We start from the raw sequence: 14,487 nt of genomic DNA on the forward strand, positions 1-14,487 counted from the left end.
ATTATGGTCCCAGAATGGTTCGTGATGTTTTCCATCTTGCCAAAGAGAATGCACCGGCAATTATTTTTATTGATGAGGTTGATGCTATTGCGACTGCTCGTTTGATGCTCAAACTGGCGCTGACAGAGAAGTTCAGCGTAGTCTCATGGAGCTCTTAAATCAGGTAGGCGTTAAGAATATGTAAATCTAGAAATAATGCTTGAGAGGAGGACAATTTAGTGAAACACTCTGCAGTGCTTCTCAAACCTCACATTTACAAAATTCATTTGGTCTAGAAATATTTGTCTTTCTTTTTCTGGATTTCCACCGAGTTTGCGTTTTAAAACTGAATCTAATGGATGCAGCAGCTTTGTTTTGTTTAAACAGTTGGTTGTCATTGGAAGATTTCAACTCTTCATTGATATACTTTATCAATATTTTGATCATAAAGAGAATAGAGTGTTGGTTGCTGGTCTGTGTTTTGCAAAATATCAGAATTTTCATTGCATGGATAATTTTTGATAACCTATTTCTTGGAAGATAATGACCTCATTGGCCAGGTTCATGGCTTGTACGTTATGGCTTTGCATTAGTAATTTGAAGGGATTAATGTTTGGTCTTACTGGCTGCACACAAAGCATGGTTTTCCTATAGAAATTGTTTTCTTACGTCTTTCTCAACTTCATTCTTCTACTCTCATGTGAATGCATTTGCAGATGGATGGATTTGACCAAACAGTGAATGTGAAGGTTATAATGGCAACAAACAGAGCCGATACTCTAGACCCTGCCCTATTACGTCCCGGTAGACTTGATAGGAAAATCGAGTTTCCCTTGCCTGATAGAAGACAAAAGAGGCTTGTATTTCAGGTACTTTTTCCTCACTGCTCTATGTGATTTACCTGCATCATCAATGAGAATGAGGTGACTTCTTTGTGTTGGGACGCAGTGGCTTAGGACCATAGTCCCACATCGTCTGTGGGAGACGCTTCCCTCTAGTTGATATACTACCACCAACCTTTCCCTGTAACTACGGTTATGAAGAAGTTAGGGTGGTGGGTCCATGTCTTAACATGGTATCAGAGCTATGGCTAGGATCTTGGGTCCCACATCCGCTGTGGGCCCAGGGGGGGTGTTGGGACGCAGTGGCTTAGGACCATAGTCCCACATCGCCTGTGGGAGACGCTTCCCTCTAGTTGATATACTACCACCAACCCTTCCTGTAACTGTGATTATGGAGAAGTTAGGGTGATGGGTCCCTGTCTTAACACTTTGATCTTGCATCCATAACAAGTGCCCTGATTTTTATTTTTTATTTTAAAAAAAAAGGGTCTTACTTAAACATCCACTGTTCATCTATCAATGAAAGTGTGCAGTTATAAACTTCTATTATAAGCTTTTCTGGAAGTTATCTGTTTATGGACTGAACTATACTACTTGAAATTCTAACTTTGATGAAACTATGGAAATAAATTTGTTAAGACTAATTTGAAGTTGAATGGGTGCATGACATTTTTGAGCTGAGTTTTAGTTTGCAGCCATTTGGATTATGTGACTTAATTGTTATATCTTCTTTTTTATCTGTTGGATTTGGGATAGACATAGCATTTATGGGAACTCACTTGACATTTGGAGAAACTTTGTTGTACATGATAGCAAGATATGCAATATCCGTATCTTACATAGCATGACAGATACTGAAATTAAGCAAGATGCACAATATTGGTATTCTACATAAATTAATATTCTAAACTAATTATAAATCTGAGTTTTTCACATATAACTGCCATAGCTTTGTTAAAGGAAGATACTTCAAGCACGAGGGTAACTTGGTTTGTTCTACCAGCCTGTTACTAATGATGGGATTGCTTAATAATCTGTATGCCAAAAGCCCTCTAGGAATTAAACTTCTTTACCTTCTTTGACCTTTCTCCCTGCCCCAACCCCATTCTAATTTTGCATTCTTTACCTTGTGTATTGCTTGCTCTTTAGAGAACTGAGGTTCAAAGGTATAGTATGGTGCCAACTTATGGTAACCAAAGGAAATTGTCTTGCTAATAGTGAGGTGTCATTAGTTGTCACTAGTAATCAAGTTGCTTATTAGATGTATTGTTACACTAGCAAAGAGAAAGACTCTATGATGTTAAACAAGATAATTTGTTTTTTATATGCAATATCTGATGACGATTCCTAACATATAACTATGCTGTAATAGTGGCTCATAGTTTGCCTGCCCTATTGTTGGTTATTGCTTCAGTATAGGATTTGGCTTGCTTTTTTTTTTGTTCATTTTTTCAGGAAACAATAATTTCTAAAGTAAGATTTAAAGATTTGTAATATGAACCAGAGAGACAGAATTTGTTGGTTTTCTGGCATGAGATTTTGAAAAATCTGAAAAAAAATTTAAGCTCCTATTTTAGTTATGAAAATCTTTTGTGCATGCATCTTATTTCCTTTGTTCTGGTTTTTTACAGGTCTGCACTGCCAAAATGAATCTCAGTGATGAGGTTGACTTGGAAGATTATGTTTCTCGTCCAGATAAGATTAGTGCCGCTGAGGTTAGTTTGCTTTTAGCATGCCTTCTTCTATCTGGAATCTCCGTAAGTTAATCTATGAAAATTTATTCTAGTGATGAATATGTGGGATATTTGTTCCTGTCAAGTTTTAGTATTTTTTAAAGCCTACTCTCCATAATGCATGTCTTCATTTTTCAAATTGAAATTCCTGTGCATCTGAACAAGGTTCCAAGAACCAAGTGGTGGGGCATAACCAAGGAATGGGGGCAAAGTCATAATGTGACTTACTGGCAGATCATTAGAATCTTCTATGCCTTGGCATCTTCAGCATAGATAACTGACAATGTTCAAAGATTGAGGGCAAACATTTAGAATGGTCAGGGGACAAAAGGAATTGTTAGGAATATTGAAGAGTTGCTTCTGCCAGCAGTATATTTCAGTATTCAAAATATTTAAATCATTTTTAGAGTTGTTTCTGAATAGGAAGAATATTATTAGGGACATTATGCAGATGGTTACTAAGTGAAATCAGTTTGGAGATTGTAAATTGTACCCGCAAATTATTCAAGACATTAATGAAGATCTGGGGCAGAAGGCAAGGTCAATATAAAGAGTGACTGTTCAGCCTAATGTGCTTCATTATTGAATTGAGAGCAATTTTATGTTGTTTATTTGTTGAAATTTCTATCTTATTTAGGGAACTAACTGATCATTGTGCTTACCAACTTATGCATTTGTTTCTTTGAACCTTTACTCATTCTTTTTATCTCCCTGACAGTTGTTTCACTTAATATAACAAACAGTTTGTGGTGTGAAGTCTGCATCATGAACACTAGATGGGAGCATCCAAATTAACTTCCTATTTATTGATGTGTTGCCATGTGTACCTTTACTTGCATCTTATCTTTGATAATTAGTCCTTCTCTGACACTGACACGCTACACCTTTGCTTGGTTCTGCAGATTGCAGCAATCTGTCAGGAAGCAGGAATGCATGCTGTCCGGAAAAAAACCGGTATGTGATTCTTCCCAAGGACTTTGAGAAAGGCTACCGGACAAACGTGAAGAAGCCTGATACTGATTTTGATTTCTACAAGTGAGAGACCTCAGTTTGTGAAAACTTTCAACTTTCAATTTACTTGGTACCATTCCACTACTAAATTTCATGTAATTGCACCTCAAAGTTTCATATCTGGTTTCCTCTCTTTTACCCAGTTCATTCACATTAGACAGTGACTGCAAATGACTTGGCTAAGAACTGAACAAGTATTTCAATATGATGTTCATGAGTTTAAATTTGTTATGATTGCTGATTTATAAACAACCAATTCAATGTCATGCCATCTGTTAGTTGTTCATGGCTCTTGTGAGTTGATCACAATTTCAATTCTTGACATATAAAACGGAGGATTCGTTCATATATGCGAATCATTCATAGATGGTCCTTAGCTGTACATTCATTGAACACTATATTGAAGTGCAGTCTTGTCGTTCGAACTCGCTCTCAATGCCATGAACTGTCCTGTTCCATTGAAACCCCAGTACACATGATTTCTTATCCATCTATTTTGCACTATGAAAACCATTTCAAATTCTTTGTGACCCTACTTCTCAATGAAGGTACAAACATTTTATTTGTGGTTTTATTCTACTTTGCCCTACTATGAGAGTAATGGCTCTTGCTCCCCATGTGTGTCATGACTTACTTTTCAATGCTCTTCTTGATGATATTTGATGACTCATGCCTGTTTTAGATCTATAAGCTTTTGCTGAAACTTGAGGAAAAAAAAAAAATGTGTGGCTCAGTGGCTATTCTTGAAAGGTATGTAGGGATCACATCCTCTCATTGTGCCATTCATATCATGTTTCTTGTCTTTTCAATTTCTTCATTCAAGCAATCACTCCTGTTGTCCATCTCAAAGCATTTCTGATTGAAATGTTGCATGATTAAGCAATGCATTTGGATGTGATTGTAAGTTTGGTGGCATATTTACATCCTGACGTCCATAGAAATCTATGGACGTCCAATTATCAGCCGTTGTATCACGATCCAAGAGCCGATATTGATGAACAATATTATTGTTTATTATACTGTTTTAAACAGTAATTATTGTATATATTATTATTATATATATTGTTCATCAATGTTAGTCGTTGGATCTCGATCCAATGATTAATAATGAATATTTATAGATTTTTTATTTATCGACGTTTATAGAAAAATGGTCCTCATATATATATATATATATATAATGGAATAGGATCATCATATGCTGCCATTCCAATGGCAAAGTAGGTCATAACATGCAGTGCATAGTGCATGGTGATGGTATGATGGTAAATATAGAAAGTAATTGGGTGGTTGTTGGTCTTTGTTTGTCTGGTCTTGGGACCCCAACTTTGGTGTTTGTCACACCTTCCTTGGCCCTTTGCTTTTGCTCCCTGAAATGTTGAAACCCAACTATGAAAATGATGGATTTTCAATCCATCTTTTATTTTGAGTTCTCAAAAGATCATTTTATCAGTTAGGTGTTTTCCTTTCTTTTATTTATTTATTTTTTTATTTTTGCATACCTCTTGCAAAAATTAGAATCCTTGGTGTGAAGCATTTTTTAAATATTCCATTCATGGAGTATTTGTGCAAAGGAAATTCTTGTATTGATAATCTCACATATATACTTTTGCATGGGTATATATAATTTATTTGGGCTTTATATTTGTGTTTTTTTATAAAATTTAGAAATTTCTTCTTTTGTGTGCCTATATATGTGTGTATTATATATATTTGATAAAAATACTAAATTAGTCACAAACCCTTGATTTTTGGCTTAAGAAAAGAATGAAATATTAATTCTTCTATCGTAGAGGTATATATATATATATGCTTATGTATTTGTTCGGCATAAATTGTTATATCAAAATATCAAATAACTTTAGGGGAGATTTTTTTCCTTTTGTTTAGGAACTTCAAAATTCTAATTCACATTTCATTATCAGATATATAAATATAATAACTAATAACATATATATATATATTATTTTTTTATGAATAATTATAACTCAAAATACTAAAGAAATGTAAAAAAAAACTGATAATAGTACCAACATGAATTTCAATATTAAAGCTAGTCCTACATGTACCAAACTCTTTTAACTCTTCTTACATCAATCTTTTCCATCACTCATTTGATGTATCACTTTTCAAATAATCAAAATTAAAGTGTGTATTTGTGCTAAATTTTCTAAAATATTTTAATGATCCATCCCTTTCCTCTCATCATCCATTCTAAACTATGGAGTTGTCTTTTCAGTGACCCCAAAAACACAGAACTTTGATCTTTGATCTATATTTCTAAATTATTCTCCAAATTAAAATAAATGAATTTCCCTCATTGAATGCTTCTTCTGTAAATTTTTATTATTTATAACAACTCATTAATGAATGAATCATTCAGCATTTCATTTATTATGTGATGTCTAAGTATTGAAAGTGGTAGTATGACTAAGAAGGTCAAGTTTTTCCTTAGTATTTGTAAGTGAAAATTACTTTTATTACGGTATATAAAATCTATTAAGAAAAAATTCCCACAAAACACTTCTATTTATTTATATATTTTCATAGTTGAAAATCAATTTAAAATTTTATAAATAAGATATATTTACTATTATTGACTATTATATTTTTTAAGGAGTATTTTGACTTTTTATAAATTTTTTTAAGTACTCCCTCCATTCCTTTTTTTTATCTATCACAAATCCATGTTATTTTTTATCATCATTTTCTTACATCGCTTTTATTATTATTTTTTTTTCCAAAAATTACTTCTAACATTAATATTCAACTCTTTTCTTGGAATTAAATATGAGAGAGAAATATGAAGATATAAAATATGGGTAATTTTGGAAAAATAACTAATTTTTTATAAAATTTTGTGAAATAACTAAGTTTCTTGGTATGTGAAATTCGGTTAACCACGATAGATAAAAAAGAACGAAAGGTCAAAAGAGTAGTAATTAAAAAATATAAAATAAATAATACTAATTTATAAAAATATATATTCAAATATAATTTTTATAGCCAAAAGGCTTCCTAGTGGCATTGGCTTCACGACGAAAGACATGAAGTAGAATATTTAAATTCAAATTTTGCTAAATCTAATGGTGATAAATGAGTTCCTAGTAGGAATTCATGTTTATGGTTCGGACCCTACGTCACCAAATGAGAATATGGGTTAAACAATAAATTACCTCTCTGCATCTAAAGAGTCATTTTGTTCGTCGTAATGGCATATTATCACATAACAAAATTATCATGGTAATATTAGTAGAAATATTATATGGTTGAGAATATTGCGGTAATTTGATATAACCATGTTTGGTTAAATACTCTTATTACCAGGAATAGTTCATTACTGTGTTTGGTTGTCATGATAATCAATTTGCTAAAATATAAAAAGTTATAAAATTACCACGGTAATCCAAGATAGACATCAAATTTGGTGGTAATAGAATTACTAACTTTTTTTTGTAATATTTATAAGTTGGTAATGTGATATTACTATCAAGATTACCACCGGTGTAATGCCAAACGTGGTAATATTTTCAGATTACCATGTAATATGTGGTAATCTTTCTATATTACTGTGGACCAAACGACCCTTAACTGATTTTGCTGGTCATGGTTATATATATATATATATATATATATATAATTTTTACATCAATATAAAAGTATGAATCAATATTTATATAACTTCTCAGTTAAAAAACAACTTTTAATATAAAATCATCTTCACGAGTTGGATTTCATAGTTGGTTTATATTTATTAAAAAAATAAAAAAATTCTATATTTACTAAAAAAAAACCCTTTGACAATATTAAAATTACATTATGACCTAAAATAATAATAATAATAATAATAATAAGCAAGCATAACTATTTGAGAGTCTGAAAAAGAATCAATTAAAGATTTTTTATTTTTTTTAAAGTTAAGGCATGAGTAATAATCACTCAACATCAACTCATCAATCTTCCAAAAATTAATAATGAGTCAAACCAATTGAGATGTCGAACATTGATGCCATGACTCATTAGCTCAACTTTTGATGCTGTCCATTCATCTTCATGTAATTAATGTTTATATATTGGACCTAAAAGTAAAAAGTCCCAAAAACGTAGCGCAGCGATCACGTGTGAGTCACAATCGCGAGGCAACCCGATGGCTGCCACGTCGCACTCCATCCTCACCTACTCCACCACCTAACGCCCCACGCATCGCCTTCTTTGACCTTGACTTCAATCCTGACCGTCCATCCAAGCAGTCATCCCTCGTTCCGCCACGTGTCAAAGATTAAATGTCCATTTAATTCCGCCGGATCACCAGAACACCATAGTCCAATTAATTAAATATAAAATATTGGTATAATACTCGGTCCCTCTATTGTTTTTTATTCCTCCTACTCATAAATTCTTCCAATTAATTCTTTTACTTTTAAAAATATACTAAAAATAGAGAGATTAAATGTATCTATTTTTAAAAATATAGAGATTAAAGGGCATTTATGAATAGAAAGAAAAAAAAATATATGAGAGGAAAAATAGTAAAGTGATAAATTTGGGTATTATATTTAAAATATTAAAATACTTTCTTGAGAAACGCATTTCACCCAAACAATTGCGATTCCCAAAAAGGAGTTATTTTTAAATTAGAGAAAATGAATTGAAAATTTTCATCAGATAAGGAATTATATTCAATCATGACCATCCATTCAGCAACTGTGACCCGTGTTCTTCCACGTGGCCGCTTGACCAGCTTAGCTTAATTATCATTAATCCGTCGGATCACCAGACCAACGACCCGAAAGCCAGTAGTAAAATGGTTTCTTAGAGAAACGCGTTTCACAGAACTGAGATATTTTTCCACTAGGAGTTCTATTTTTAAATTTAAGTAAATAAATAGAAATTTTCATTAGATGAATAATTATTATATTGATTAGATTAGGAAGGAGAGGTTCTAACTGAAAGCTAAGTTATATTAATAATTAAAGCTTAATTAATAAAAAAAGTATAACTTAAAACTTGCTCTTGGTTGTCACATCAGTTCTAAAATTTAATCATTTTAATGGTAAATTATTATACTTTGTTTCTTCAAATTATACTGAAAAATTAGTTTGGTCCATCTTTTTGGGCTTACTTTTCCTTCTCAACTTTGTTGGACCATTCAGATGGACACGTCTATTCTAATTTATTATCATTATTATTTATTATTATCGTTGAATTTTATTTGCTAGTTATTCTAATTAGTATTTTTTTTTAATTAATGCGCATAGAAGTCATAGCAGCCAAGTCATAACTAATCTCTTGGTATCTTGGGGGAAGGCCACTGTGCAGTAAATTCATTAACTAACAGTACTAAATTACATAATGAAGCTTACCAACCAAAATTTTACTATAAAACAATTGGAGCATAACCCAGTCGATAGACGATAGATGGTTCCCATCATTCATTACAGATTGAGATGTCTCAAATTTGAACCTCTTAATTTATATACATAAAATTTTTTGTGGGAGATTTGTGTAAAAAATACTTTCCATCCTATTCAGGGTTGTATGATATGAGCTTTATTCTCAAAAAATTTACAAGCCACTATAACTGATACATCTACTTACCAATTTGTTCTTGATTAATAGCATTTATCACTTTCGGAAAAAAAGCCCCTATTAATTTTTTTTTTTTTTAACAACTTAGTCATCTCTTTTCATACGTAATAAATAAAAACAAAAAAAAAATATTAAACTTGGCGTTTGGATGAGGGGATTAGACACTATTAGCATGAGATTGATTGCTAATAGGAATATATATCCATGTTTGGATATTTTACTATTAGCTTAATAATGAGTACTGTAGATAATTGCATGGTGTACAGTAAAGGGATTTGATTACCCCCAAAATTGAGAGGCATAGAGGGGAATAAACACCATTGATAGCAAAATGGCATTTCTGCCCCTGGTTGAAATTTAATTAAATAATAATTATTAATTTAAATAACTAATTATAATAATTAAAGTAAATAATAATGAACATATATTGAATCATTAAAATATTATAATAATTAAAAAATAATAATAGTGGAGACGGATGAGACCTGTAGCTCAGAGGATTAGATCACGTAGCTACGAACCACAATGTTAGGGGTTTGAATCTCTCCTCATCCACAATCGGCAAAAAATGGAAGGATCTTTCATGGGTTGAAAAAAAGACCGGAAGAATTTTTTTATTCAAATATTAAATTGGATAATTTTTTTGATTTAAATCTTTTAAAATAAAAATATTTCCCCCACCAAAAGCCAGTACTATTCCACTCCACATCAACTTAATATATATATATATATATATATATTTATTTTTTAAACATATATAAAATAATATTTCAAATTCTAAAAAAAAAAAAATATCACCCAACCCAACCACAAGCCAGTGCTACAACAACATCGTTTCCCTCCACCGAGTGAGGGAAACCGTTTCCCATTTCTGGTTAGGATGGCGTTTCCCAAAAGCAGTAGTAAAAAGGAGAGTCTCTAACAACATACACTTCTCGAGTCTCGACCTCACTTTTTATACTACGCTTCTTCTTCTTCTTCTTCTTCTCTCTCTCTCTCTCTCTCTCTCTCTCTCTGGGGATCTGAGGCTCTTTGGCAACTCCGATGCTCCAATGGAGGTGGAGGTTTGGGCCCAGGACCTTGGATCGAGATGATGATGGCGTCATAGGATGGCCATGAACCGGATCTATAGGGAGTCTCTCTTTGGTGGGAGCTCCGCACGCGCTGGAGACTTCATGGATGGAGATGAGAACCTGGATCTCTTCTCGAGGAGACGACGCACTCATTTGATCTCATCCCCCGCTGAATCAAATGGCCATGGAGGTCTGAATGCATTCTGATGTGTTTGTTTTGATTCTTTTGTGGAATTAGGGTTTGTTTCTGGATTTCTGTTTTTTTTTTTAAAATGTTTTTGATGATCTTTGATGGGGATTGTGATTTGTAGAGATGGGGAAGTTGGATGGCTTATCGGTGGGATCGGGGAAGTTGAGGAGCGGATTGGATGATCTCATGGCTTCTGAGCTTGGGAAACATGATTATGATTGGTATTCATCTTCTTCGAATTTTTGCCTTATTAAAAGAAGATTTTTTTTTTTGGGTTAATTTCTCAAAGTACTGAAAAAACCATGGATTTTGATTGAAATGGGAATGAAATTTATGACTTGATTAGGAATTTTTTTTTTTTTTTTAAAGGCTTTGTCTTGGTTATTTCACCCACCTGTTTTGATTAAAAAATTAATTAATTTTTGCAAGTAAATACATGAGTTTCAGATCTGTGGTGATTTGTATTTGCAATAATGAACTATTTACTATTTTTCTAAAGGCTACACTTGATTAAGTCATCTGACTTTGTGCATATGTATTTCTGTGTGAAATTTAGGATTTTCTTTCCAATTCTAGCTAGTATTTTCATATCCTGAGATCAGATAAATTCAATTAATGGGACAATGCTAGTTGTAACAAGTTAACCAATTCTAGATTATCTGAGTGTAACAAGGTAGCCTGTGGAGATCGGATCAATATGTCAAACTGTATCCAAAATCAGCTACTCCTTTTAGTAGGAATGTTAGTCAATTATGCTTAACAAGGAAGCTATAGAGCGAAAAATATTTATTGGTGTTCATCCTTAACTCAGTCATCATGAAAATGACTGGAATTCATCAACCATGTGATAAAGGAAAGGCTTATCAATGAATTTTATCTTGTGACCGTGGCTAAAGCTTTTGTGTGGGTGTTGCTTATCAGGGCAGATATGAAGTTGTCTACTTATTGATTCGGACAATAAACAAGTTGTAAATTGATTGAAAATACACATTTGTTTATAAGGTCTTTTACCTAGCAAATTATTATGTCTGCTATATAATTTGATGTTGTGGGATCCAGTTTAATTAAGTGCTAATTTGTAGTTTTCTTTGTATATCTGTCACTCTGATATAAGAAAATTTGGGAAGCTGAGGTAAGTTCTTATTTGTCTTATTTTTGCAGGCTTCTGACACCACCTGGGACCCCACTTTTCTCTTCTCTGGATGTGAGCGAGCCCAAAATAACAACAACAGCAGCTCCAAAGAACAAACCCAATGTTAGATCAGTCTCAACCACAAAAGCTTCAAGGGTATGGTTCATCTCCAGTAGCTATTACAAGGACATCTTCCAGCAGAAAAATCAAAATTATGACTCGCAACTTCATTCTGACCATGGTTTACTATAAATTTTATTCCTTGCACAACTCCATTCTGAATGTTTTTTAGTAGAACATTTTAGTCCAGTTATGTTATATCAGGAACTCTGCACTATCTAATTATGATTCACAAATTCATTCTGACCCTGTTTTACTATAAATTTTATTCCTTGCACAATTCCATTCTGAATGTTCTTTACTAGAACATTTTAGTCCAGTTATGTTATGTCAGAATCACAAAGCTCTGCACTTATCTATCATGTTATCGGGGGCATTTTGTTCTTATTTTTCCCTGATAGTTTAACCGCATAGCTACATCAATGTTTTAAGTTTTGATGTTTTAGGATTTCTCCCTTTGGTTCTTGCACCAGTGCTGTGAAGTCATTAGTTTAATGAAAATTCACCATCATTGTTTTCTATTGTAGCTTTCTGTGTCACATACAGAGAATGGCCATCCCACAAGACCAGCTAGAAGTGTTTCAGCAATGCGCCCATCTATCTCCACTACACATTCATCCAGTTATCTCTCCAGTAACAATAGAACATCGGTGCTTAACACTAGTTCAGCCTCAGTCAGCTCCCGACCTTCAACCCCTGGCAGCCGCTCCACCACTGTATCTTCTACAAGAACATCAGTTCCAACCTCTCGTCCAGTGCCATCACGCTCATCAACTCCAACACGAACACGCCCATCTACTCCAACACGAACACGACCGGCACCAGCTTCTTCAGGGGATAAACCCAAACCAGCACACAGTTCAAGGCCTTCAACTCCAACTTCCCGGCCTCAGATTCATACCAATTCAATCTCAAATTCTTCTGTACCAAGTTCCAGATCATCAACCCCTACTCGTCGCACACCTGCAGCCACAGCAACCACGAGTATAACTCGTTCTCCCTCTGCTGGCAGAGCTGTGAATAGACCCGCATCCCCCTCCATTGGACGGCCCTCAGTGACAAATAAACCTTCATCACGTCCGAGTTCGCCAGCCCCACGAGCCCGAGCTCCAGTTCATCCGATCACCCTCCCTGATTTCCCACTTGATGCACCTCCAAACCTTAGAACTAAACTGCCAGAGCGGCCAGCATCAGCTGGTAGGACACGACCAGGAATGGCATTGACTGTACGGGCAGCTACAAACACTGAGCCAACCCCTCCTATGAGTTCAAACCGTAGGAGTTCTTTACCCATTGTCACAAAGGGAAAGTTCCCGGAGAATTCACCAAAGGGTCGGTTGCATAGCAACGGACATGAGGTCACACCTGCTGATGTCCAAAAGGCCATGGCTTCAGAGGCTGCATCTCGGAGGACTGCGAAGCCAGTTTCAACGACAGAGAGTAATGGATTTGGGAGGACTATCTCCAAGTCATCACTTGACATGGCTCTCAGGCATATGGTAAGGTTTCTTTTCAGAAAGTTATATGTTTCAAGTTAATTTGGTTCTTTTGGTCTTACGTTTGCAATACTGAAAAATAACAGCTGCTTCAAAACTAAGCTATGCATTCCGTCTTTCATCATATTGATGCTTCAGTCTAGCTAAATGTTAAAATGCCTCCATAAAATTATATGCGAAGCCCAGACCGTCTTGTTATTAACAAACTTTATACAATGAAAAGGAAATCTATAGCTAGAACTTTAAGACAATAATAGCTTTTGTGTCATCTATCATAGAGATTCTATGGAACCTTGTACTCTTAAACCTGTAAATGTATACTTGTGTTAAACCCTCTTGCTTCTTGGTATTCTAGGACATTCGACAACATATTGGAGGTATTCGCGGCACATCACTCTTCCCTCATAGCATTCGCTCAAGTCCAAAAAGCCGAACTGCACAGACCTCAGATACGAAAGTCCCAGTTGTTGACATCCGAGCTAATACGAACTCAAATGGTCATGGAATGGGCTCCGAGGAACACAACGGAGCCATGCTAGAGAATGGAGACAACATGCTTCGGTCACCAGATGGCGAATCTTTCATGACAAGAGCTAATGAGCCAGACCCCTATGGGAGCTACCGTTACGATACCATTCTGCTAAAAGAAGACTCCAAGAACATGAATTGGCTGCATAGTGTCGAAGATAAGTCCGACCAGAGCCCTGAATTTGACCACCGTTTTGAGCCATTGCCGGAGCCTTTCGCCCCCGTATGATTATTCTAATGACATATATAAACTTCAGTGATTGTTATGATTTTTTCCATTTGTTATTAGTGTTGTTGGGTAATGTTTTCAATTGATGAAAGAAGTGATGTTGAAGTTCAAGACTGTACTGTCTGTTGCATCTTTTGAAGCTAAGAAGTACCGTATCACTTGTTGATGGATTAAAGGTCTGGAAAGAGTGGACTTTATTTTTTTATTTTTTTTATTTTTGGACAGGAAATACTTATCCATGCCCTTGAACGGGTTCTTTTTACTTTTTTCTTAATTTTTGGGTTGACCCCATAAATCTTTAATCATTTATTTTGTTTTTAAAACATTGTAATTATCGCTCTTTGAAATACCAAAAAGTTTAATTATTATAAAAATATTTTAAATTTTGAATTCCTAAGCCATATTTATCTTTATTTAAAATTATAAGTATTTTTTTATATGATTTTAACACTTACTAATTTTATTTGAAATAGATAATTTATTTAAGGCTGCACAAAACTGGTTAAACTAGACCATTTTGAATTGAAAATCCTAAATCAAATTTCTGAAAAAAAAAACTTTTTAA

At 34.1% G+C, this 14,487-nt stretch overlaps 2 protein-coding genes across 2 annotated transcripts; both read left to right on the plus strand.

Annotated features, from left to right (window-relative positions):
* The first annotated feature begins 6 nt into the window (after positions 1-6).
* On the plus strand, positions 7-3,757 carry LOC120264746 (26S proteasome regulatory subunit 6B homolog). The gene is given in 6 exon segments (XM_039272570.1): positions 7-99; positions 102-163; positions 696-848; positions 2,453-2,536; positions 3,457-3,498; positions 3,501-3,757. Coding segments are annotated over 6 exon segments (519 nt in total). The 5' UTR covers positions 7-14; the 3' UTR covers positions 3,594-3,757.
* A 6,333-nt stretch (positions 3,758-10,090) lies between these two features.
* LOC120265403 (endochitinase A-like) lies at positions 10,091-14,126 on the plus strand. Its single transcript, XM_039273289.1, has 5 exons — positions 10,091-10,417; positions 10,539-10,638; positions 11,579-11,705; positions 12,197-13,168; positions 13,521-14,126. Exons 1-5 carry the CDS (start codon positions 10,264-10,266, stop codon positions 13,920-13,922), a joined length of 1,755 nt encoding a protein of 584 aa, XP_039129223.1. The 5' UTR covers positions 10,091-10,263; the 3' UTR covers positions 13,923-14,126.
* Positions 14,127-14,487: the final 361 nt, after the last annotated feature.

Source organism: Dioscorea cayenensis, chromosome 7, assembly GCF_009730915.1.
Source record: "Dioscorea cayenensis subsp. rotundata cultivar TDr96_F1 chromosome 7, TDr96_F1_v2_PseudoChromosome.rev07_lg8_w22 25.fasta, whole genome shotgun sequence".
In the NCBI taxonomy this organism is placed as follows: domain Eukaryota; kingdom Viridiplantae; phylum Streptophyta; class Magnoliopsida; order Dioscoreales; family Dioscoreaceae; genus Dioscorea; species Dioscorea cayenensis.

Bases quoted from the DNA above. Each gene is read 5' to 3' on its own strand.
- LOC120265403 (XM_039273289.1), top strand. From the start codon at position 10,264: ATGGCCATGAACCGGATCTATAGGGAGTCTCTCTTTGGTGGGAGCTCC. The intron at 11,706-12,196 runs GTATGGTTCATC...TTTCTATTGTAG, and splicing joins CAACCACAAAAGCTTCAAGG to CTTTCTGTGTCACATACAGA. The intron at 13,169-13,520 runs GTAAGGTTTCTT...TTGGTATTCTAG, and splicing joins ACATGGCTCTCAGGCATATG to GACATTCGACAACATATTGG.